The 25,939-nt window shown below is 45.5% G+C and overlaps 2 protein-coding genes and 1 pseudogene across 2 annotated transcripts; 2 read left to right on the top strand and 1 right to left on the bottom strand.

The window, feature by feature from the left end:
• LOC147428796 (peroxisome biogenesis protein 19-2-like) overlaps positions 1–25,939 on the top strand; it is a 73,374-nt pseudogene that overhangs the window by 1,123 nt on the left and 46,312 nt on the right.
• LOC147428799 (uncharacterized) lies at positions 20,945–22,016 on the bottom strand. Its single transcript, XM_086497073.1, has 3 exons — positions 21,522–22,016; positions 21,305–21,410; positions 20,945–21,156 (listed from the first exon to the last, which is right to left on the bottom strand). Exons 1-3 carry the CDS (start codon positions 21,795–21,797, stop codon positions 21,119–21,121), a joined length of 420 nt encoding a protein of 139 aa, XP_086353199.1. The 5' UTR covers positions 21,798–22,016; the 3' UTR covers positions 20,945–21,118.
• Positions 23,816–24,970, top strand: LOC147428798 (uncharacterized). The gene is made up of 2 exons (XM_086497766.1): positions 23,816–24,684; positions 24,808–24,970. Exons 1-2 carry the CDS (start codon positions 23,816–23,818, stop codon positions 24,968–24,970), a joined length of 1,032 nt encoding a protein of 343 aa, XP_086353892.1.

The raw sequence follows: 25,939 nt of genomic DNA, 5'->3' as shown, positions 1-25,939 counted from the left end.
AAGCACCTCTTAAAGGCGAGTTTATTAACTCATTAATGAGTGACATTTTCAAAAATAGTGGATTTTTAGTTACATTGCCTGTCACCAACGTGTGACTACTATCTCTCCTTTTTGTTGATTTCTTTCTTATTATCTATTTACTTTCACTTTTTGGAAACACCCCTCGGGAAATCTAACTGCCCTGCATTGCATAGCTAGTGTGGAACTGTCCAGAGGGAGTCCAGGCCTGAGGGCAAGAGAGCACTAAGGTTGGACAAGGACTATGGTTAGCCAAGTGGGGTCATTGACTAGCCAAAGTGGAATCCTTTGCTACAGAGGCTACATTTCAATTCTAGGTGTGGCCACAATGTACAAAGAGGGTCGAATGACCTAGAAAGATACAATGGCAGCATCTCCTAAAATTTAGGGAACTGCTATTTTGGGACCTGAAAATGTGTTGACGTCATTACCTCCGGAATGACAAAGGGAACATTTTCTTACTCTGCCGTGAAGTCAACTGGGCAGCCGGTTGGGAGATCTTTAGGCGGCAACCCCGAAACGGGAAAATGCTTATAAATGTGCCAAGTGGCACCTTCTGGTGCACTTGCCTCATGCATCAAGAAGTGGTGCTGAATTTAGGAGGGGGAGAGCCTCATTTTCAGTTTTTGTCACAGGTTAAGAGCTATGGAGTGCTTGCTTTCCCTCTTATGCACAGTGCGGTGCCAGGAGTGATGCCCTGCACACTACGCATTGCCCTCTCTCTCCCCTTTGGCAGTATGTTATGCCCCTCTAGTGGGCTTTTCATTTGACCAATGTACAGTTGTGTGGGTTCATGCGCGATTGCCGAGGCAAGAGCCTCTTGCACAGGTACTGGATTAGCTAGCGGCTAATCCCCCCGCAGGTACAGGTGAATTCGGAGAGGTTTCACGCCAGAAATCTCGTCCGATTCAAAGGGCAAGTAGCCCTACAGGTGCGGGAGCTCGAGGACTTGCTACGGATGCGACCGGCACGCGAAACAGAGCCCGAAACAGTGAATTACAGCCTGCTGTGTATTTTTGCAGGTTTAGGGTTTTGGCCCTAAACGGACCCTAATACCCCCAGGAGGTTCGGGGACGCAAGGGGACCGCTGTACAGGTGATCTGGCGCATTTTCAGGGCTGAAAACAGAGAATTCAGCGTGCTGCAAATTCTCGCCAGGTTTTGCAAAGTGCCCGTATGCGTCGGGAAGGTCGGCCAATGCGTGGGAATACTGACTGTGAAGGGTTCTAGTACAGTTATGCTGCCGAAATCAAGCTGGAACAGTGGAAATTCAGCCGAGTTTGTGCGGGGCAGCTTGGAAAGAACCACAGCGTATATTCCCTCTTTTGAACAATAAAGAAATACCGAAAGGGGCGCCTAAGTTAGGGGCCAATCTGGTGTATGTCTTCTCATACAGGTGCATTCTAGCATCTGTATCCCATTCCCCTCTCTTGTGTCTTGAAAGTACAGGTAAAATAGACGACTAATAATGGGTGAAAGCTAAATCAAGGTTTGAAGTAAAGTCTACCGCCCTTTTTGGATTGAACAGGCCGGTTTCATGGTTCCATCGACGGGATTAAATCACTTTTTCCCATAGAAGTGAGCCTTGGTCAGTTTTGGGCTTGAAGACATAGGGAATTGCAATTATGGCTGACAGACCAGATGATGTGACTGAAGAGGTTTCCTCTTCACAGGGTCAACAGACACATGAAGTGGGTGAGTCCTCAAGACCACCACAGACAGATGATGATATATTTAGGACCCATTTGGCTACTGCTGTGGCTATGTTCACACAAGTAATGCAGAACCCGAGGTTTTTAGCCTTTCTGCAACCTCCTGTTCCGTCTCAGCAAGTTGGGTCACTGGATCATACTCAAAAGCCTGTTAAGGCTCAAGCACAGGTGATTCATACTGCACAGTCAATGGAAACACCTGTACACTTGACGGAGAACATGCAGTCTCCACAACCTATGCCTAAGGTGCAAGAACAGGTGGCTGAGATGCCAATCTTTCAAGCTGTACCAGTTCAGCCCGCCACCTTTCAGCAGCCTATAGTTGGTTCTAATGGGCAGGGAAGCAACCTACAGGCTATGCAACAGGTCTTCCCACCACCTTCAGTACACCCTAGCTATTTTGGAGGTGGATCGGTATTCCAGAGCATGGCTGGTCATGCACCTGGAAATCAGTTTTATACGCCAGGAACAGTGTTTGGGGGTTCTCAAACGATGATTCCTAACCCCATGTACAGTGTCATGGGTATGCAACCAGGATTTCAAAGCACTCAGGGCCAATTTGGGATGCCACAAGCAAATTTTGGTATGGCTGGAATTACAAATCAGCAGCCAAATATGGCGTTTCCACGTCAAGTTAATAGCGGCCAAGGAACACTGATGAACCCTAATAGTGTTCCCATGTTTCAGTCACTTCCATATGACAATTTAACGCCGCTGGAGAGGCCAACTCCGTACAAAGAAGGTGGCAAAGGTGTGTCATTCACAACCTTTACAGGGTTTGATGACAGGAAGAAGGCTCTCTCATTCCTCCAGCAGTTTGACAAGGCCTATGCAGGGGGAAACTTTACAGAGGCTTCAAAGGTCCGCAAGCTAGCCACTTTCTTGACAGGGAATGCGGGACAATGGTGGACAACTTTATTGCTTCAACGGCAAGCTCCATCCACATGGATTTACTTCAAGCAGATTTTTGCAACAGCATGGTTATCTGATGATTTCGAAGCAGATGTCATGACAGAATGGCACCAGCTTAATGCTGCCACTTTCAAAAATCTAGATGATTACAATCGGAAGTTTTGGAAAGCTCTACTTCCAGTAACTTCCTATAGGTTTGTGCCATTGACAGAACAGATTGAAAAATACTATTGTGGCCTGCCCAAACGATTGAGAAAATACTGCACGAAGACAAAAGTCACTACTTTGACGCAGCTCATCGAGGTAGCAAACACTGGCAATGGTTTGCTCAAGGGAGAAGATTGTGAATTTAACACTGGCGTCAAGGCAGGATCAGGCAAGAAAAATTCAGCCAAGAAGCACGTTCCCAATGAGGCTCCTAAAGGGACTCAGGAGTCAGCCAACGCAGGGAAAGATAAAACTACGGCTGAATCAGAAAAAGGACCAGCGAAGAAATGGAAAAGACGTTTTCCTCGCAAGTCAGAAGAGCAAAAGAAGGTCCTGAGGACAGAGAACAAATGCTTTATATGTGAGCAGCCTGGCCACATTGCTTACAATTGTCCTACAAAGAAAAGGCCAGCTGATTCTGATGACAAGGAAGACAAGAAAGGAAAGAAGCCCATGGTTGGTCTAGTGCCAGATATGGTGGGCGATAAGCCAAATTCAGATACAAGTGAGCTTTGCAGAGCATGGGGAAAGGTCAGGGATCAAACAATGCTTATCTTCTTTGATCCAGTGCCAAAGCCAACTTCATTTCCCCAGAATTGGCTTCAAAGTTGGGAATCAAACCTGAAGAGATGGGGTATACAAAAGAGGCAGGTTTGGCATGTCCTGGCCATACAGAGGCTGTGACACCCATCATCGGAAAGTTGCGTCTACATATCCAGTCCTATGTAGATGCTGAAGAATTTTACATCATGCCACTGGACGGATGTGATGTGTTGTTAGGTATTCCTTGGTTATTTCGTGTACAGGGAATCATGGATACCTACAACAAAAAGATCACTGTAAAGAGCAGGGGAAAGACTCATATTTTGGATGTAAAGCTTAAAGGGGAGTCTATTCCTACTGTATCAGCTTCTGCTTTTACTTCTGTAATGAAAAAGCATCTTTCTGCGTACTTGGTTTTTGCACGTGAAGTGTCAGATTGTGATGAATCAAATTTATCTGTGCTAGATAAAGAAAGGTCAATGTTTTTACAACAGTATAGTGACTGTTTTTCCGATTCATTACCGTCTCAATTACCGCCAGAGAGACCCGAGGACCATGCGATAGATTTGGTGCCAGGCAGTAGCCCACCAAATAAGCCTCCGTATAGGGTTAGTGTGGCTCAGTAGAAAGAGATAATGGGCCAAGTTCAAGAGCTGTTAGAAAAAGGGCTGATTCAGCCCAGTTCATCTCCATTCTGTTCTCCAATGTTGTTGGTGCAGAAAAAGGATGGCTCATGGCGTATGTGCATCGACTACCGTGCACTGAACAAGAATACCATCAAGAATAGGTTCCCTATACCTAGAATTGATGATATTATGGACAAATTAGAAGGAGCAGCTATGTTTAGTAGGATAGATCTAAAGAGTGGGTACCATCAGATCCACATTAGATCAGAGGATGTGCACAAGACTGCTTTTAGAACAACGTTTGGCCTTTACGAATTTTTAGTGATGCCCTTTGGTCTCACAAATGCTCCTGCTACGTTCAATAGGATGATGGACAGAATTTTCCATCCACACCAGCAGTATGTTGGTACATTCTTTGATGACATGATAGTCTACTCAAAGAATGAACAGGAGCATAGGCATCACTTGGCCATTGTGTTCAAAGAGCTACGCAATCATAGGTTGCTCATCAATGCAAAGAAAAGTGAGTTTTTTTGGAAGAGATTCACTTTCTGGGACACATTGTCTCAAAGGATGGTGTCAGAATGGATCCTGCAAAAGTTGAAGCGATCAAGTCATGGCCAAATTTGAAGACGGTGCATGATGTCCGAAGCTTTTTGGGACTATGCTCCTGTTACAGAAGGTTTATCCGAAATTTCGTTGAGATTGCTTCACCTTTACATGCTCTTCAAAAGAAGACAGTCACCTTTAGATGGACACAAAAAGAGATTTCAGCTTTTAATCTCTTAAAGGAAAAGATAACTTCAGATCCAGTCATTGTGTTGTCAGATCTTAGGAAGTCATTTGTGGTCCAGTGTGATGCCTGCGGTAGTAGCATTGGTGCAGTGCTAATGCAAGATGGCAGGGTAGTAGCCTATGAGAGCAGAATTTTGCAAGGGCCAGAGATGACCATGCAGGTCTATGAGAAAGAGTTACTGGCTGTGATTCATGCGCTCTTAAGTTGGAAACACTACCTGCTAGGTGCAGATTTCGTTGTCCAAACGGATCATCAGACCTTGCGATACTTCTTGACACAGACAAAGTTATCTGAGAAGCATATGCGATGGGCAAATATCTTGTCCATGTTCCATTTTCAGATTGTGCATGTAGAAGGCAAGAAGAACGTTGTGGCTGATGCCTTGTCAAGGAAGCCACAAATTTCAGCTGTGTCGATTCCTTATCATCATGAACTTGATGATATGAGAGAACAGTATGAAAATGATGAAGATTTTGCCAGGGTCTTCGAGCAACTAATGCAAGGACAACGTCATGAACACTATCTTCTTAAAGACGGGTTCATGATGATGCATGGCAGATTGTGTGTCACAAAGCCATTGCGACGCAAAGTGATGGAAGAGAGTCATGTCCCACCGTATGCAGGGCATCGTGGTATCGATGCTACAGTTAAAGCGGTTGAGACATTCTTCTATTGGCCTACATTGAGAAGGGATGTGGATGCCTTTGTGCGAGAATGCCTAATATGCCAAAAGGTCAAGTTTGACAAGCAAAAGGCACCAGGGTTATTGCAACCACTACCTATTCCAGATAAACCATGGGAAAGTATTGCTATGGATTTTATCTTTGATCTTCCGAGAACGCAGACAGGAAATGATGGTATTTGGACCATTATTTGCACATTCAGCAAACAAGCTCATTTTATTCCTGTCAGGAAGAAGATAAAGCCAGATCAGATGGCACGCTTGTTTATGAGCAATATTTTCAAGTATCATGGCATGCCACAGTCGATTGTTAGCGACCGTAACCCACGCATGACAAGTTTGTTCTGGAGAGGCTTGTTTGAGAATATGGGCACCACGCTCAAATTCTCTTCGTCATTTCATCCTCAAACAGATGGGCAGTCAGAAGAGGCAAATTCTATTGTCCTAGATCTGCTGAAGTGCTATGTGTCAGAGCATAAAGGAAAGTGGGAGCAGTATTTGCCATTGGTGGAGTATGCATACAATAATACAGTGCATTCATCAACTGGCAAGGCACCCTTTGAGATAGTTGAAGGTGGCAAGAAAGTTCCTCCCATACTACATACAAAGGACAAGATATTTGAAGCAGATAAGTATGTTCAGGACATGGATGAAATGTACAAGAAGGTCAAAGTGGCATTAGAAAGGACTCAGGCAAAGCAAAAGAAAGCAGCTGATCGTCACCGTCGTGAAGTGGTATATTCACTTGGTGATTGGGTGCTTTTACGCTTTGAAAAGGCAAGGTTAAAGAAGATGAAGGGCAAGGAAAGACTGATCCAAAGCTCAGCATGCGTTACTATGGGCCTTTTCAAGTGTGCGACATAATCAGTGATGTTGCATATAGGCTGAAATTGCCTGACAGTTGGAAGATTCACAATGCATTTCATGTGAGTCTTCTCAGACCCTATGTGGGTGATGTGCCAGAAGATATGCCAGCTGAAGATCAGCCGGAAGTCGAGGAACTTGTCGAGATCTTGGTCCCTGAACAGATTTTGGCACACAAAGAAAGGAAAGTGAAAGGCAAGGTTGTCAGGCGTTACTTGGTAAAGTTCAGAAACTATCCACCAATGGATGCTAAGTGGATGGAAGAAGGTGAACTTGCAGAGTCACCAACTGTGTTATCACTTTACCTGGAAGCCTTCGATTTGCAACCTACTTTGACCCCTTGAGTTTCAAAGCTATATGGATTGTCAGTGTGACAATGGCTTCTGAAACAAATGATGTACATGGTATTTAAAGTGAGCTCAAATCAAATACCTGTTACATGAATGTTAGAGCTGTACAGATTGTCAGTTGGGCAATTGCTCTTATGGAATGTCCAAAAGTTTGGTTAGTGCTATAGAAGTGAGTATTTCTTGTCAGTTTGTCAAGGATACAGTGATTGCTTCTATTGAAGAGTACATGTGTAACTGCATTCTTAAACTGTCGGTTTGGGTATGCTCGAAAGTGTTACCGGATCCAACGTGTACTATAAGACAGTGGCAAAATGTGCAGCTACCATTTTGTCATTGGAAAGTTAGTGACTCAAAGCAATGGCAGAGTGCGAAGCTACCACTATGTCATTGGGACAGGGTTCACACGCAGGCAATACATGAGTCGACGAGGTGTTGAATACACCAGGGTTGACAATGAGCATGTATGTGTCGTATATGTGTCGACGAGGTGTTGAATACATCAGTGTTGACAGTAAGCATGTACGACATAGATGCAAACGAGGACGTTTGAGATTTCAAGAGGGGGGTATGTCACCAGCGTGTGACTACTATCTATCCTTTTTGTTGATTTCTTTCTTATTATCTATTTACTTTCACTTTTTGGAAACACCCCTCGGAAAATCTAACTGCCCTGCATTGCATAGCTAGTGTGGAACTGTCCAGAGGGAGTCCAGGCCTGAGGGCAAGAGAGCACTAAGGTTGGACAAGGACTATGGTTACCCAAGTGGGGTCATTGACTAGCCAAAGTGGAATCCTTTGCTACAGAGGCTACATTTCAATTCTGGGTGTGGGCACAGTGTACAAAGAGGGTCGGATGACCTAGAAAGATACAATGGCAGCATCTCCTAAAATTTAGGTAACTGCTATTTTGGGACCTGAAAATGTGTTGACGTCATTACCTCTGGAATGACAAAGGGAACATTTTCTTACTCTGCCGTGAAGTCAACTGGGCAGCCGGTTGGGAGATTTTTAGGCGGCAACCCCGAAACGGGAAAATGCTTATAAATGTGCCAAGTGGCACCTTCTGGTGCACTTGCCTCATGCATCAAGAAGTGGCGCTAAATTTAGGAGGGGGAGAGCCTCATTTTCAGTTTTTGTCACAGGTTAAGAGCTATGGAGTGCTTGCTTTCCCTCTTATGCACAGTGCGGTGCCAGGAGTGATGCCCTGCACACTACGCATTGCCCTCTCTCTCCCCTTTGGCAGTATGTTATGCCCCTCTAGTGGGCTTTTCATTTGACCAATGTACAGTTGTGTGGGTTCATGCGCGATTGCCGAGGCAAGAGCCTCTTGCACAGGTACTGGATTAGCTAGCGGCTAATCCCCCCGTAGGTACAGGTGAATTCGGAGAGGTTTCACGCCAGAAATCTCGTCCGATTCAAAGGGCAAGTAGCCCTACAGGTGCGGGAGCTCGAGGACTTGCTACGGATGCGACCGGCACGCGAAACAGAGCCCGAAACAGTGAATTACAGCCTGTTGTGTATTTTTGCAGGTTTAGGGTTTTGGCCCTAAACGGACCCTAATACCCCCAGGAGGTTCGGGGACGCAAGGGGACCGCTGTACAGGTGATCTGGTGCATTTTCAGGGCTGAAAACAGAGAATTCAGCGTGCTGCAGATTCTCGCCAGGTTTTGCAAAGCGCCCGTATGCGTCGGGAAGGTCGGCCAATGCGTGGGAATATTGACTGTGAAGGGTTCTAGTACAATTATGCTGCCGAAATCAAGCTGGACTAGTGGAAATTCAGCCGAGTTTGTGCGGGGCAGCTTGGAAAGAACCAAGGCGTATATTCCCTCTTATGAACAATAAAGAAATACCGAAAGGGGCGCCTAAGTTAGGGGCCAATCTGGTGTATGTCTTCTCATACAGGTGCATTCTAGCAAGTCACGAACAGTCTCTGCTGGCGGCACAGAGCTGGCCTCAAAAATGCGGAAACAGCGGCCCCGCCAGATGAACCACAGTGTCAGGCCACTGATGAGCTCGCAACACTTCTCTCTCTCACTGCACCACTCCTGTGGAGTAAGCTCTGTAGGAGGCTGGAGTGTAGGACGCCCCCCCTGTATCACTATCATCCTGCTGGAAGATAGCTCAAACTGAAGTGTCGGGCCCGTGAGAGTGGACCAAGCCGCTGCCCTCCAAGTGTACTGTCTAGCCGTGGAGAGAGTACGCTGGACCTGCTGCCATGGGACCCCAGGAAACATGAGGCCGACTACCAACCAAGTGGCCTCTCTGAGTGCTAACCATGGGGTTCCAGATGAGGGGCTTCCGTAGGCGCTCTTCCGTGCACATCGGCTGTCGCTGCTCCAGGCCACGCCGTAAGAGCTCCCAAGAACGAAGCAAACTCACAGCGAAGCGGTCCTCCAGTCTTCTGCTCCAACCAACTCGGCGCATCTCTGTAAAGATCCATCTGGTCGAAGGTTGACAAGGGCCTCCTGACTGAGGCACCCTGGCACGAAGCCTCTGCAACAAGAACTCCTTTCAGGGCTCCTCACCAAGAAGAAGTCCTCTGACTATGAACTTCCCTAGAAGGGCTCTACTCTGCTGTGCTGGATCAATGATCCCAAGCCCTCCTTGAGAACAAGGAAGCGTGATGACCAACCAAGCCACCTTGGCTCGGACCATCTAAGTGTCACGTCCTGACCAAAGGAAGTTCCTGATCAGCCTCTCTACTTGGCTGATACAAGAACTCGAGAAGATCCAGCAGGAAGTGATGTACCACATAGTCGCCAACAGCACCTGGTTGGCAACTATTACTCTACCAACCAGCGAAAGTCGTGCTGAGCTCCAATGTAACATCTTTCTCTTGATGGACAGGAGAAGAGGAGCAATCTGCTGCTCGGGAGACAAGTCCAAACCAACTTGACAACCCAAGTACCGAACTTTAGTCCCTGGGGGAATCCACCTGAAACCCTCTCCTGGCATCCAATCTGGCACAGGAGCACTACCAACCGAGAAAGCCACTGTCTTTCTCCAGTTGATCAATGCGCCCGATGCACAACAGAAGGTCTCCAGAGCCTGCTCACATCTGTGAAGATTGGCCTCCTGGCCATCTAAGTACAAGGCCGAGTCATTGGAAAACTCAGTGTCCAGTAGCTCCTCTCCCCGAATAGGGAGTGCTAAGCCTTGAAGACCAACCTGCTGTGACACCAAAAATCTGCTCATCGCCTCCGCATAGAACAGAAAGAGAAAGGGGGCAAGAGGACAACCCTGTCTGACTGAGCGTGTGAGCATGAAGCGCTCACCTCTCCCCCCTGCCAAAAGCACCTGACTGTGACCCTGTCTGTATAAAGCTGACACCCCTCTGATCCAAGCATCTGAGAAGCCCATCCTGCGAAGAGTGCCCTCTAGAAAGTCCCACTCAACTCGGTCGTATGTACCCACACTTTAGATCTATCCTGCTAAACATAGCTGCTCCTTCTAATTTGTCCATAATATCATCAATTCTAGGTATAGGGAACCTATTCTTGATGGTATTCTTGTTCAGTGCACGGTAGTCGATGCACATACGCCATGAGCCATCCTTTTTCTGCACCAACAACACTGGAGAACAGAATGGAGATGAACTGGGCTGAACCAGCCCTTTTTCTAACAGCTCCTGAACTTGGCCCATTATCTCTTTCTGCTGAGCCGCACTAACCCTGTACGGAGGCTTATTTGGTGGGCTACTGCCTGGCACCAAATCTATCGCATGGTCCTCGGGTCTCTCTGGCAGTAATTGAGACGGTAATGAATCGGAAAAACAGTCACTATACTGTTGTAAAAACATTGACCTTTCTTTATCTAGCACAGATAAATTTGATTCATCACAATCTGACACTTCACGTGCAAAAACCAAGTACGCAGAAAGATGCTTTTTCATTATAGAAATAATAGTAGAAGCTGATACAGTAGGAATAGACTCCCCTATAAGCTTTACATCCAGAATGTGAGTCTTTCCCCTGCTCTGTACAGTGATCTTTTTGTTGTAGGCATCCATGATTCCGTGTACACGAAATAACCAAGGAATACCTAACAACACATCACATCCGTCCAGTGGCATGATGTAAAATTCTTCAGCATCTACATAGGACTGGATATGTAGACGCAACTTTCCAATGATGGGCGTCACAGCCTCTGTATGGCCAGGACATGCCAAACCTACCTCTGTTGTATACCCCATCTCTTGAGGTCTGATTCCCAACTTTGAAGCCAATTCTGGGGAAATGAAGTTGGCTTTAGCACCTGGATCAAAGAAGATAAGCACTGTTTGATCCCTGACCTTTCCCCATGCTCTGCAAAGCTCATCTAAATTTGGTTTGTCGCCCACCATATCTGGCACTAGACCAGCAATGGGCTTCTTTCCTTTCCTGACCTCCTTGTCTTCAGAATCAGCTGGCCTTTTCTTTGTAGGACAATTGTAAGCAATGTGGCGAGGCTGCTCACATATAAAGCATTTATTCTCTATCCTCAGGACCTTCTTTTGCTCTTCTGACTTGCGAGGAAAACGTCTTTTCCATTTCTTTGCTGGTCCCTTTTCTGCTTCAGCCGTAGCTTTATCTTTCCCTGCGTTGGCTGACTCCTGAGTCCCTTTAGGAGCCTCATTGGGAACGTGCTTCTTGGCTGAATTTTTCTTGCCTGATCCTGCCTTGACACCAGTGTTAAATTCACAATCTTCTCCCTTGAGCAAACCATTGCCAGTGTTTGCTACCTCGATGAGCTGCGTCAAAGTAGTGACTTTTGTCTTCGTACAGTACTTTCTCAATCCTTTGGGTAGGCCACAACAGTATTTTTCAATCTGTTCTGTCAATGGCACAAACCTATAGGAAGTTACTGGAAGTAGAGCTTTCCAAAACTTCCGATTGTAATCATCCAGATTTCTGCAAGTGGTAGCATTTAGCTGGTGCCATTCTGTCATGACATCTGCTTCGAAATCATCAGATAACCATGCTGCTGCAAAAATCTGCTTGAAGTAAATCCATGTGGACGGAGCTTGCCCTTGAAGCAATAAAGTTGTCCACCATTGTCCCGCATTCCCTGTCAAGAAAGTGGCTGCCTTGCGGACCTTTGAAGCCTCTGTAAAGTTTCCCCCTGCATAGGCCTTGTCAAACTGCTGGAGAAATGAGAGAGCCTTCTTCCTGTCATCGAACCCTGTAAAGGTCGTGAATGTCACACCTTTGCCACCTTCTTTGTATGGAGTTGTCCTCTCTAGCGGCGTCAAATTGTCATATGGAAGTGACTGAAACATGGGAACACTGTTAGGGTTCATTTGCATTCCCTGACCGCAATTAAGTTGACCTGGAAATGCCATATTTGGCTGCTGATTTGTAATTCCAGCCATACCAAAATTTGCATGTGGCATCCCAAATTGACTCTGAGTACTCTGAAACCCTGGTAGCATGCCCGTGACACCATACATGGGATTAGGCATCATCGTTTGAGCACCCCCAAACACTGCTTCTGGCGTATAATACTGATTTCCAGGTGCATGACTAGCCATGCTCTGGAATACAGATCCACCTCCAAAATAGCCAGGGTGTACTGAAGGTGGTGGGAAGACCTGTTGCATAGCCTGTAGGTTGCTTCCCTGCCCATTAGAACCAGCTATAGGCTGCTGAAAGGTGGCGGGCTGAACTGGTACAGCTTGAAAGACTGGCATCTCAGCCACCTGTTCTTGCACCTTAGGCATAGGTTGTGGAGACTGCATGTTCTCCGTCAAGTGTACAGGTGTTTCCATTGACTGTGCGGTATGAATCACCTGTGCTCGATCCTTAACAAGCTTTTGAATATGATCCAGTGACCCAACTTGCTGAGACGGAACAGGAGGTTGCAGAAAGGCTAAAAACCTCGGATTCTGCATTACTTGTGTGAACATAGCCACAGCAGTAGCCAACTGGGTCTTGAATATATTATCATCTGTCTGTGGTGGTCTTGAGGACTCACCCACTTCATGTGTCTGTTGACCCTGTGAAGAGGAAACCTCTTCAGTCACATCATCTGGTCTGTCAGCCATAATTGCAATTCCCTGTGTCTGGTCTATTATCCCCTTTGTCTTCAAGCCCAAAACTGACCAAGGCTAACTTCTATGGGAAAAAGTGATTTAATCCCGTCGATGGAACCATGAAATCGGCATGGTTCCCTGTGTCTGGTCTATTATCCCCTTTGTCTTCAAGCCCATAACTGACCAAGGCTAACTTCTATGGGAAAAAGTGATTTAATCCCGTCGATGGAACCATGAAATCGGCATGTTCAATCCAAAAAAGGGCGGCAGACTTCACTTCAAACCTTGATTTAGCTTTCACCCATTATTAGTCGTCTATTATATTTGAGCTATAGTGACACAAGAGAGGGGAATGGGATATAGATGCTAGAATGCACCTGTATGAGAAGACCGACACCAGATTGGCCCCTAACTTAGGCGCCCCTTTCGGTATTTCTTTATTCTTTAAAAGAGGGAATAAATGCTATGGATCCCTACAAGCTGCCCCGCACAAACTTGGCTGAATTTCAACTGTTCCGGCCTGATTTCGGCAACATAACTGTACTAGGACCCTTCACAGTCAGTATTCCCACGCATTGACTGACTTTCCCGACGCATACGGGCATATGCAAAACCTGGCGAGAATCTGTAGCACGCTGAATTCTCTGTTTTCAGCCCTGAAAATGCGCCAGATCACCTGTACAGCGGTCCCCTTGCGTCCCCGAACCTCCTGGGGGTATTAGGGTCCGTTTAGGGCCAAAATCCTAAACTTGCAAAAATACACAGCAGGCTGTAATTTACTGTTTCGGGCTCTGTTTCGCGTGCCGGTTGCATCCTTAGCAAGTCCTTGAGCTCCCGCACCTGTAGGGCTACTTGCCCTTTGAATCGGACAAGATTTCTGGCGTGAAACCTCTCCGAATTCACCTGTACTTGCGGGGGAATTAGCCGCTAGCTAATCCAGTACCTGTGCAAGAGGCTCTTGCCTCAGCAATCGCGCATGAACCCACACAACTGTACATTGGTCAAATGAAGAGCCCACTAGAGGGGCATAGCATACTGCCAAAGGGGAGAGAGAGGGCAGTGCGTAGCGTGCAGGGCATCACTCCTGGCACCGCACTGTGCATAAGAGGGAAAGCAAGCACTCCATAGCTCTTAACCTGTGACAGAGACTTGCAAAATGAGCCTCCCAGCTATAAATCACGTTTTTGCCTTCTCTATAAGTAGTAAACTGGCCTCAGAGTGCCAAGTGTCACTCATTTGTGCATTTTCCCGCTTTAGACCCTCGGGTCTAAAAATATCTCACCTGCAGCCTCTGTTGACTTGGCCACAGAGTAACAAAATGATCCCCATGTCAAACTGCACGTAATGACGCGAAGACATTTTCAGGTTATGCTGTCACATGCTGCATTACCTCATGGTTTTTGGGCAGAAGCTGTGCAAACAGCTATTCACTTTATTAATCGCTCACCTAGCAAGGCTTTGGGTGAAAAGGTGCCTGAGGAGGTGTGGTCTGGCAAGCCACCCTCATATGCACATTTAAGAGTGTTTGGTTGTGAGGCCTATGTTCACATCCGGAGTGAACTGCGCACCAAACTAGAACCAAAGTCTCATAAATGCATTTTCCTAAGATATGGTGAGGATGGTGAAATGGGGTATAGATTATGGGATCCCGCATTACGGAAAATCATACGCAGCAATGATGTCATCTTCAATGAGAATTGCATGCACAAACAGCCCACAAAGGTCGAGGAAGTGCGCCAGGTTGTTTTTCGTGAAGATGTTACATATGGACAGCCAAGAAGGCCCAATGTTCAGCAGCCTTTACATGCTGAAAATGGTGCTGAAAATCAGCCATTAGCTGCTGAAAATCAGCCCCCAAAAGTTGCCATTGATGCACCACAGGTAGGGGAACAGGTTGATGCTCCTAGACCGCCCATTGTTGCGATGCAACCGGCTGAACAGCCTGCTGTTTTTGATGGTTTACAGGCTGAAAATCCACCTGCTATGGATCATTGGGTGCGTAGGTCTACTCGGGTGACAAGGCCCCCCGATAGATATGAACCGTCTTTGGACTATGTCATGCTTACTGATTGTGGTGAGCCGTCTTGCTATAAAGAGGCTATGCAACGGGAAGACAGTAAGAAATGGTTCAAAGCAATGGTTTCGGAAATGCAGTCTTTGGAGAAAAACCATACATGGGACTTGGTTGATTTGCCTAAAGGGCATAAGGCTCTGCCATGTAAATGGGTTTACAAGACCAAGGTCACATTTGATGCTTCTTCTAAGTACAAGGCACGTTTGGTTGCTAAAGGGTACAAGCAAAAGCATGGTGTTGATTTTGATGAGATTTTTTCTCCTGTTGTAAAACTTGCCACATTACGTCTTGTTTTAGGCCTGGTTGCTTCTGAAGATATGGAGTTAAAGCAAATGGATGTCAAAACAGCGTTTTTGCATGGCGATTTGCTTGAGATAATCTATATGATGCAGCCAGAAGGTTTTGTGTCAAAGGGGCAAGAGAAGAAAGTATGTAGACTCTTGAAGAGCTTGTATGGTTTGAAACAGTCTCCCCGTGCATGGTATCACAAGTTTGATACATTCATGAGGTCTCAAGGATACAAAAGAAGTAATTCTGATCACTGTTTGTATATCAAAACGGCAAGTGATGGATCTCTTCTATTGCTGATTTTGTATGTTGATGACATGCTTATTGCGGGTAAAAATGTCATGGAGTTGGATGCATTACAGCAAAGCTTAAAGAATCGCTTTGACATGAAGGATCTTGGTGATGCTAATCATATTTTGGGCATGTGTATCTCTCGAGATAGACCCAACAGGCGTCTGTATCTATCTCAACGAGATTATGTTAATAAGGTGCTACATCGTTTTCATATGGATGGGGGAAAGGCACTTAGTACTCCGCTGCCTCCATATGTAAAACTGACTGCACATGACTGCCCAAACACAGATGATATGCGGGCTGAAATGGCCAAGATTCCTTATGCATCAGCCGTTGGCAGTTTGATGTATGCTATGGTTGCTACACGTCCGGACATTGCATTTGCGGTGGGAGTGGTAAGCAGGTACATGAGCAATCCTGGCAAAAAGCATTGGGAAGCAGTGAAGTGTATCTTGAGATACTTGAAAGGCACTAAAGACTTGTGCATTTGTTTTGGGAAGAGTGAGACATCTGTGTATGGCTTTACAGATGCAGATTTTGCTGGACATCCAGATTGCAGAAAGTCTACCTCTAGATATGTGTTTACATTCACAGGAGGTGCAGTTTCTTGGATTTCTAGACTGCAAAAATGTGTTGCTTTGTCTACCACTGAGGCTGAGTATGTGGCTGCCACTGAGGCATGCAGAAGCTTTGTGGCTCATGCGTTTGGTAGAAGAGCTTGGCATTAAGTCACCGGTTCCTGTGCTACACTGTGATAGTCAGAGTGCTATTATGCTTGCAAGGAATCCTGTTTTTCATGCCAAGACAAAGCACATAGAGGTGAAGTATCATTTTATCAGGAGTGTGCTTGATGACAAGAGCATTACACTTGTCAAGGTGCACACAGATGACAATCCTGCAGATCTTTTGACCAAGAGTCTTCCAGCAGAGCGGTTTGCATATTGCCGTCAGATGATGGGTGTTGGATGAGTAAGTGCATGATCAGCTGATGTATCATAGTTAGCTGGTTAGCTGATTCTTTGATCTCCCAAGGTACATTGCCTTTAGGTGGGAGGTTGTTAGGGAATAAAGGCCTAAGTGCCTTATACTTATTAACTTATAAGTTAAAAGACTTATAAGTGAGGGGGCCCAAGTGTGAATGGCCCCCTAGTCACTTACTCATATACTCAAAGGTCAAGCCCAAAAAGAAAAGCGTGACTTTTCCCAAAACTCTACGATCTCTCTCTCTCTCTCTCTCTCTCTCTCTCTCTCTCTCTCTGCGTGTGCTTCTTCTGCGCCACTCTCCTCTTCTCCTTCACTCTCATTGCATAGAGTAGCAAGTGGGCTCTCTCTCCTGCTCCCCCACAATAACACGAGTGTGCCCCAAGTTTCTCATGACCCTCCCATTGATGATTCTCTCATTAAATGTTATGATCGTACGTCGGAGCAGCATTTTGTCATATTGTTTGACCCAAGTAGTATGCATGATGCGATTAGTCCCTCTCTTGTTGAGAGAGCCCGCCTCGAAGTTAGTCCAAGATCTCCTATCGAGGTCTCTGGCTTTCTTCCTGGTATGGACGCTCTCATCACGGAGGAGTGCCTTGATGTGTTGTTTGCAATTCAACAAACTGCCTTCACTAGAAGATTTGTTGTTTCTCCTCTCTCAAGATGTGATATGATTTTGGGCATTCGATGGTTTCGTGATAATGACGCTCTCATGAAATTTGTGGCTAACACTATAACTCTCAATGCCGACAATGATTCTCCTATTGTCATTCATGGAGAGGACATTGCTCATTCTCCATCTCTCATTGCTAATATGCAGGACAAGATTGAAAGAATTCAGGAAAAGGAGACTCTCTCAGTCTCTTTTTCTCCACAGCATGACACACAGGATTTGCATGATGATTTGGATGACAATGACAAGTATGACAATGACAAGTATGATGATTTGGATGACAATGACAAGTATGATGATTTGCATGATCAAGATGTGATTTCTCACAAGCATGATGAGTTGCATGAAGAAGATGTGATTGTTCACCAGGATGATGTGTTAGTGGATGCTAACCTCGTTGCAGATTTGATCAATCATGAAGGATCGATCTTGGCTCTTGAACCTAGGTCTCAAGAACCCTCACAGGAAGTATTATGTGTTCGTATGATTGATACGCACACATTGTTCAAATGTTTCATTCGTGATCGTTTCCTGTATTTTAGTCAGCATCGTTATGTGATCCCTTTTACTAGGCATGACATATTGTATGTTGAGCACGTTTCTCTCATGGATGAGCACGAATGTATGCACATTTTTTGTGAAAAGCTGAAAAGTATATATGTAAGGAAGTCACATTCCATGTCTCTTCCTTGGCATGACATAGTTTTCGAACGAGCACATGAAAGTATGAACACCAAGCATAGGCATTTCCATTTTGATTTGCCACAGTTGATTAATTTCGATCAAACAAAAAAGATTCGATCTCATTGTTTGCATGTATGTGGTGAACGGTTTGGCACTCCTTCTATTTGTTCATCTACATTGCATGCACATTCTATTAGGCCGACAAGATTTTTTCCACTCACTTTACATGGAATAGGATGTTCATGTTTTTGTGTTGGAAGTAGTTTCAGGAATTTTCAGCCATGGAGATTCTTGAAGATGGAAGAAGCATGACTCTAGACGAAGTTGAAGCAAGGAAGAAGATTCAAAAGATTTTGTGTCGCTTTCGGAGCGGCCCAAAGAAGCAAGCATTGCAGACCTTTATGAAGTTCAAGTACCGCACGACCCACACATCAACGTGGGTCGGTGCAGAGTCCCTTCCAGGATTCCGGATGCTATTGGCGATCTCCCTCGACGCCATACAGTTCGGTACCAATACCTCGCTTTGAAAAGGAGGGGATGTCACGTGACACATCCAACCCTATGTGTCCGTGGACAAGCTACAGCATGATCAAGGTTCAGTCAGTCCAGTCAAGTCTAGATTAGTAGTGATCTGGCACTTTTGTGAGTCTATTCGTAGACCGTGCATGTCCAGTCACTTAGCATAGATGCATATCCTCTAGTTGCACACATCATGATCATCAGTATTCCCTTCAGAATCCATCAGATTCAGTCAGGGGAATTTTCTAGTGCATTTAGCCTATTTTCCCTATTTTTGACATTTTTCACTTATTAATTTAAGCGACTTTCCAACAAAACTAGGTAGGGCAAAAAATGGGTAAGTTAATATATAAGCAACCCTAAGCTAGCACTCTTGGGAAGATGAGCAAGGAGCACAACAGGCCCCCAGGCAGCAGGTACTTCCTCTCTCTCAGCAAGAACCCCTCAGCACCCATAAGCACCTGGCGTTTTTGGACATACCCTCATCGCCAACATTCAGCCTAGCATTTCGTCATCGCCCACAACCCCTAACCCCTGGTGTTTTCAGCTTTGTCTTGATCGCCAACAGTACCCTTGCACCTAGCGTTCCAGATCAACCAAAACAGAGCAGTTCCATTAGCATTTTTCAGCCCCAAACAAAGCAGAAAAACACAGTGTTTTTCAGCCTAAAAACGCAACAGCAGGCCAGCGTTTTCATCAGGCTATTCCAGCGTTTTCAACAGCATAAAAACGCAGCCATACCAATGCTTTCAACAGGCCGAATCAGTCCCAGATTTTCAGCCATAGCGTTTTTATAGATAGCGGATAGAAGGTCGCAGATTTCAGCCCTTATGTCGTCATCGTCGTCCCCGTCATCGTCACCGACATAGTCCCAAGTTGCATCAGTTCCATGCATCGTCATTGTACCACTTTGTGCAATCAATAGTAGACCACTCTCGCCGATGAGAGTGGGGCCTTCAGAGGAGGGTTTTACAACGTCTCTAGTGTCGTATCTCTCTTCTCTCTATCTCTCAGTCTCATACACTTGCACACACAGTGTCCATTCACTTTGTTTGTGATCATAGCATTCTCTCGTTAAGAACGGAAGGCTCTACCTTCCATAAGAACAAAAGGAACCTTGAGGACAGTTCGGAGCATTCATCTTGAGCAACGCGCAAAGATTCATTCCGTTGCACCTAACAGGTTTGATTGGTGGCTGGGTGGTGACCACAACTTCATTGCAGTGACTCGAGCAAGAATCCCAACTCTTGGCCATTGCGAGCGATGCAAGAACAAGCTATTTGTAGATGCATTATAAGCCAAGTTGAAAATGGTTAATAAATTGCAATTGAATTTGTATTCATTGCAATTGTGGTAATGGGTGCTAAATGTTAAATGTAAATCTTATCAAAGGCACCATCTTGCCTACCCTTGCAGACTGTAGTGGCAATAGGGGCGCCAAATAAGCTTGCTTGTAATATGTACCCTTATACTTCCATCTTCTCGGAAGATGAGCTTTGTCTTATCCAATGATATGTGGCCTCTTGATGCCAGGTGGAATAGCTCATGACGAGAAGTGATGTGTTGTGGATCTTACTGGAGCTTGTCTTCTTTTCCTCCGTTCTCTTCATATCCTCAGGATAGTTGTCTTGGATTGTCGTTTAGGAGGGAGGCTCATCCTTTACTACGTATGCTTAGATGGAATAGTTGGATTGATGATATTGATTGGGAGGTATTGGGATTACCTTGTGGCCGGTCCTTGGATGTGGATAAGTCTCTCGTATTCTCTTCGCGACAGGATCACGGAGTTGCTCGAGCTTTCTTTGTGAAAGTTGTGGCAGGTGAGGCGAGGATTGTACATCCGTTTGATCCTCTCTCCTCTCTCAAGACACTTATCTTTTTTGGCTTCTGGGATATTGAGCCAATATTATTGAGAGTATTTTTGCTCAACTCACCATTGAATCACTCCTGTTCACATCGTGGCTGTTCGTTTCTAGCCCATGGGTTTGTCATCTCTCTTTCGGGAGATGCCCATATGGTAGAGGTCAAAAGTGCACTTCCATATGGAGTAATGATGACCATGTGTTCTTTCAATGCTTCCTTTTCAGATCTCTCATCACCCCCTCACGTAATTACATAAGGTGCTATTGAATACGCAATTCAATTTCCTCGTTCGAGGCCTCATCGCTACCCTACAAATTGCTCTCTTCTAGACTTAAAGAAAGATGTCACATGCGATAAGATGCTGAAATGTATCGCAACTCGGTTGCTGCCATGCAGCAATGAGCTCTGTAAGGGGGGTCATGCTCTAAGGAAGACTGTGGCTACATGCAGGATTAAGGGAAGATTGACAGACATTCGATTCAAATGGCCATTACTTAAATCCAGGAGGCATAGAACTATGCTACCAATGGTTTAGGAAAAAGATGTATGCAATTTCATGTACAAAGGAGTCAACAACATCCGATGGTTTAGGAAAAAGATGATGAAATTCCATGTAGAAAGGAGTCCTTCTGTTTGGTTATAAAGGAGAAATTTATGCTTTGATTATGCCTCAGCTTCCCTAAGTAATAGAAGAAATCAAGGGGGTGGTCAATAATACCAGACTTGACTGAATAGTACCATATTGATAACATAACTAATCAAATGCATTGTCTTTGAACATAAAGAAGTTTATGCTATTCCAAATCTTACGACATAAAATAAAATGCTCATCAAAAGATCACAACGGACTAATTGTGGAATTTATTGATAATGAACCCAATTAGGGAGTACATTTGAGGTGTGTAGTAGATATAGTTTCACATTGCCTATTATTGCTTGGGCGCATTGTGCAAAGCTCGAGCACTGACGTACGACCGGCTTATTATTGCTTGGATACATTGTGCAAAGCTCGAGCACTCTTTACCACCTGAACTCGTCGACCTCATTCACAATCAAGTCTACATCAAATCACAGAAGTAAATGGATGTTACTACTGCTCTTACAAAAAATTACAAGATGCACCCTCCCATTAAAAATTTCTCTGATAAGAGAATAAGAAAATAGAAAAATCAGACAGAAAGCGGAACCTTGGAAGTCCTTGCTTACCTTGATAGCCACATTCACCGGGACTCAGATTGCATCGTTGCAGCAGGCGGGATGCCTTCTCCTCTACCCCAGCTTGCATGCCATTAAATCCATATGTTCTTGCATCCTGCCACCATAGACCTCCCTAAGGACACGACATCTATCCTTGGAAGAGATGTGCAAGCCATTAAATCCATATGTTCTTGCATCCTGCCACCATAGACCTCCCTCAGGACACGACATCTATCCTTGGAAGAGATGCGCTGCAGACTCTGGCAGCATTGTTGGCTGGGCTGGTCCCGTGGATTGTCTCCTGCTTGTTGCATGCTGCTGCAGCCAGGGGCAGCCTCTTCAGGCCCATTTGTCTGGTGTTGACGCATGTAGTCATTACAGGAGCGAAGCTGCTGCCGCCACTGCTCGCGGCGAGGCTGCTGATTGGTGCACTAGGGGCCTCCGTTGGAGGAAGCCGCAACAGCAGCAAAGAAGAGCGTAAGCAAGGCAAGGCCCAAAGCATGCATTAGCCTACAGGAAGCCATCTTGTGTATATTAGGCAGATGACAAATTCTAGGGGCGCAGTAGTGAGGAAGGGATGGGAGACGGCTGCTGACATTTAAAGACGTCTGGCCATACGCTTCCACATACATACGCTGTCCTCCTCATTTGGAATCCACAACACGAAGTGGAGCTCACCCAGTCCCATGCATTAACTTTGCCGGCTCGGGAGTGGACATGGATGCCAACTGTGGTGCTCTTTGCCACACCCACAAATTTCTATTTTGGACCTTCAAAGCACACGATGGAAACTTCTAAATGATGCAATAAATATCCATGGTTAGAGTATGTGCCAACGTTTTTAAAAAAAAGAAAGCAACATGCGAATCTTTGACGGATGCCCATTGTGGAGCTCGGAAAAGAAAAGAAGGGGAATGAAGCGCAGCCTGCACAGCAGGTCGTGCGAGGCGAGGGATGATCAAGAAGGATGTTGCAAGGTGGGGGAAAGACCAACAGAGGCTAGTGCTTTGAAGAGCTGGCAGGTGTAGAGAAGTTTTGTTTAATTTTATGGTTCAATGCTACACACAACCAGACGCGTCAGTTGATGTGGTTAGATGATGAGATCACAGTCGTGTATTGTCAAGGGTGTGAGCTCGAATCCTGGTCCGAAAGTTTTACAATGTAACACAAAGGGTAAGGTTGGAACGGTGGGATCGAAGACGAATCTTCTCTAGAAATGAATATAATTTGGAATGAACAGTATGTGCCCATGATCATGAGAAAGAGTTTGAGCCAAATGTACTAAAAGCGATATTGTAGTGGTAGATGTTCTTGTCGACCATGCAAGCCCTTTATGAAGGGTGAGGGAGGGAAGAGGGGACAGGCCACGTGCAGGGCATGCCCCTCTCTTTCCCTTTGCCATGCATTTTTTTACTTTTTTCCCAATTTGGGTCTGTGTGTGTGTGTGTGTGTGTGCGCGCGCGCGCGCGCTCCCGCATTGCGTCTGAATCAAGCTCCATGAGGCTTCTCTCTCTCTCTCTCTGTGTGTGTGTGTGTGTGTGTGTGTGTGTGTGTGTGTGTGTGTGTGTGTGTGTGTGTGTGCGCGCGCTCCCGCACTGCGTTTGAATCAAGCTCCGTGAGCAGGGTGTGTTTGGTAGATGAAGAGAAGGAAAGAAGGAAGCGTTGATGAGTAGAGAGGAGGTGGGCGTCGTGCATTAGAAGAGCTGCAGATGGGGAGGGGGAAGGCAATCGGAGGCAAGGAGCAGCCTGCGTCTCTTCGCACACGAGAGAGAGAGAGAGAGAGAGAGAGAGAGGTCGGGTCGAAGATGTTGGGGGGAGGGGGAATCTTTAGAGGAAGTGGATTTTATTTTCACTTCTACCAGTATGTGGTACCCAGCCGGAAAAAATGCGAAAAGATCCCCGTTTAAGAGAATGTTCGTTTTGTTTGCAGCATAGAGAACATTTTGTTTAAGGCCATGCAACACGTGTGGTACCGAAGGCTGGCTGCTTTTAGAAGTTGCTTCACCTTTGACTCATTGCGTGGCATTGTCGTGGCAGTGCTGTATGGGGCAGTCATTGCTTAAATCAATGCATCGCTCATCCACGCCAAATGAGTGCACCTCCTTTAATTTGCTGCAGCAGTGGACAGCGATAGGTCGACAGAAGAGCATGTTGAGGTGTTGCAGGTCTGATGAATGGAGCTGCTATTGCTATAGTAGCGGACACCGAAATGCAGGTAGAATAGCCTGCTGAGCGCTGCTGCCACCTGTTTGGTGCAAGCCTGATGAGTTTACCTACTGTTTGTTGCAGTAGTGGACATTGACACACAGGTAGGACAACCTGTTGACGGAAGTTGCGAGCTCTTTGCTACAACAGGACGCAGATTGTGCAGGCAAGCAAATTTATGGAAGGAGGTAAACATGCGTACCATGTATTCTTTGTGTATATTGGCTATGAATTGTTCCCGCATGGATAGTGATACTGTTAATGCATGTCGTAGTTAAGTGCGTTGCATCTCTAGGTTATTTTGAAATGGCGAGGATGAAGCATCTCGCCCGGTCAGGAGACGTTGCTCCCTCTAGTTTAAAGAGACCTCGAGGGAGGCCTAGGCTCTCAGAACAAGAGAGAATCGCTCGTACAAAAGGCAACAAGCCGAAAAAGATGCTTGAGATGAGCATAACAGTGTCTACATGCGGTAGTGATGTGGACGTTGCTCTTTTTCCGAGGTTGAAAGCTTTTGTGGAGGAGGAAGTGGTCACCGGAATTTGCTCGATCAAGCGTGGTGGGAGTGTCTTCCACCTCCACTTTCAGATGGTTGCTCGGATCATGGCGACGTCCATTGTTGCAGTGAGCAAGAAAATAAAGCAATACCTAGGGTGGGATGTTGATAGTCCCAATGGAGCGAACATTCTTTGTCGTGCCCTCAACCAGAAGAATATGCATACCTTTTACGGTATGCTAGGGTATTGCATGAAAGACATGGACCAACCACATTTTGAGAACTTCTCCCACAATGTAACGGTTGATGATATCAACAAGGGAATCGAGTTGTACACAGAGTACGGGGCAGATGAGCTAAAGAACAGGGTTTGTCTAACGCATGCGAATATTTTTTATCGTGCACTCATGTACTGGAAATTCCACTTGAAGCACCCAATTGGTAACAACTTCTTATGGACATTGCACCATATGCTAAAGTCTGGCAAGTACTATCCGTCTTCCTCGTGGATAACACCTTTTCAGGGGCGCGTGATGCTATTGAAGAAGATCAAAGCGTTATGGCAAACCATGATTTTCCCTTCTTCTACCACATATCAAGATGTGGTTGATATTTTTGTTCTTGATGAGGCTTACATGAACGCGCAGCCTCGCATCGATTGGTTTCTCAGAAGGTGGCAGGAAACCCACAGGTACATTTATTTCTTCCCCTTAATGTTACTTGTGCTGCAACACTAAATGTCACTACTAACGTTCTTAATTTTTACCAACTTATTGACAGTGATCAAGGGAATTGGCCAAGGTCTCCTCAATAGGTCAATCCTCCCAAGGATTGCAGAGAAGAACGCAGTCGCCTCTCCAATAGATGCTTGCGAGGGGTTAATCGGAAATCCTTCAAGTTTAAAAGGCAAAGAAAAGGTTGTCGTACTGGACAGTGAAGACGAAGAGGATGCACCTCTCGACGCAGATGCTCGCTAGTGCTTAATCGGCAATCCTTCAAGTTTAAAAGGAAAAGAAAAGGTTGTCGTGCTTGACATTGAAGACAAAGAGGATGCACCTCTCGGTGCAGAATTCATTCCACTCTTCACTAGAAGAGGGGTCACTACTATTGCTAGTTGAAATGATGTATATAATATGTTACGATTAACTCCTTGGCAGGTAGCGTTCTAGCACCCTTCTCTGAAACCTCCATGATGTTTTGCAGGTTCAATGGAGCAATCTATCCCTTTGGATAGTGCAAAAACACAGCCTCCGGAAGCGCATGCATTGGATGAGGATGCAACTCTCGAGAGACTCCACGACATACTCCTTCAAACATGGTGCCAGTTACATTGAGCAGATTGAATAATATTACTAATAAATTTCATTGCTAATACTCTTTGCATCTCCCTTCTTTAAAACCTGTCTCCTTCTCTTTTTATGTTAAGCTTTCTGTACGTGTTTCTTGCCAACAAATTCATTTCGATTCCTTTGGAGACATTCTATGCCATGTGTTATTCTTCCATGCTAAATTGATGGATATGTTTTTCGTGTTAAGTGTCCTTTAGTCATTGTGGTCTTGCTTAAGGGTGTCCAATGTGGGTGAAACTTGCCACTTTTTAATGCTTGTGCGTTCACGTTCCTTCAACCTTATATAGGTGCCAAAGAATCTTCAATGTAATGCATCTCTTTTCTTCTCTCCCAGCAGGTGGGCTTTGAAAACAAAAGCTAAAGCTAGATCAAAAGAAAATCATGGGAAGCCTATGTCCATGAGAAAAATTTTGTGGCGCAAGCTCTTGGAGTACACAAAAATGGAGATGCAGAACAAGAATCTCAAGGGCACACAAAACAAAAGATAAGGTGTGAGGGGAAAAAAGTGTTTAGTGAAAGGACTAGGGAACTCAACATGCTCATCACCACCCAGCCATGCCCTATATAGGCCCTTGGCCTTCTAAATATAGGGGCCCC

This window comes from Adiantum capillus-veneris, chromosome 23 (genome assembly GCF_014529385.1).
Source record: "Adiantum capillus-veneris isolate H3 chromosome 23, ASM1452938v2, whole genome shotgun sequence".
Classification (NCBI taxonomy): Eukaryota; Viridiplantae; Streptophyta; class Polypodiopsida; order Polypodiales; family Pteridaceae; genus Adiantum; species Adiantum capillus-veneris.
The sequence above is the reverse complement of the archived record's forward strand: the minus strand, read 5'-3'. Positions and strand labels throughout refer to the sequence as shown.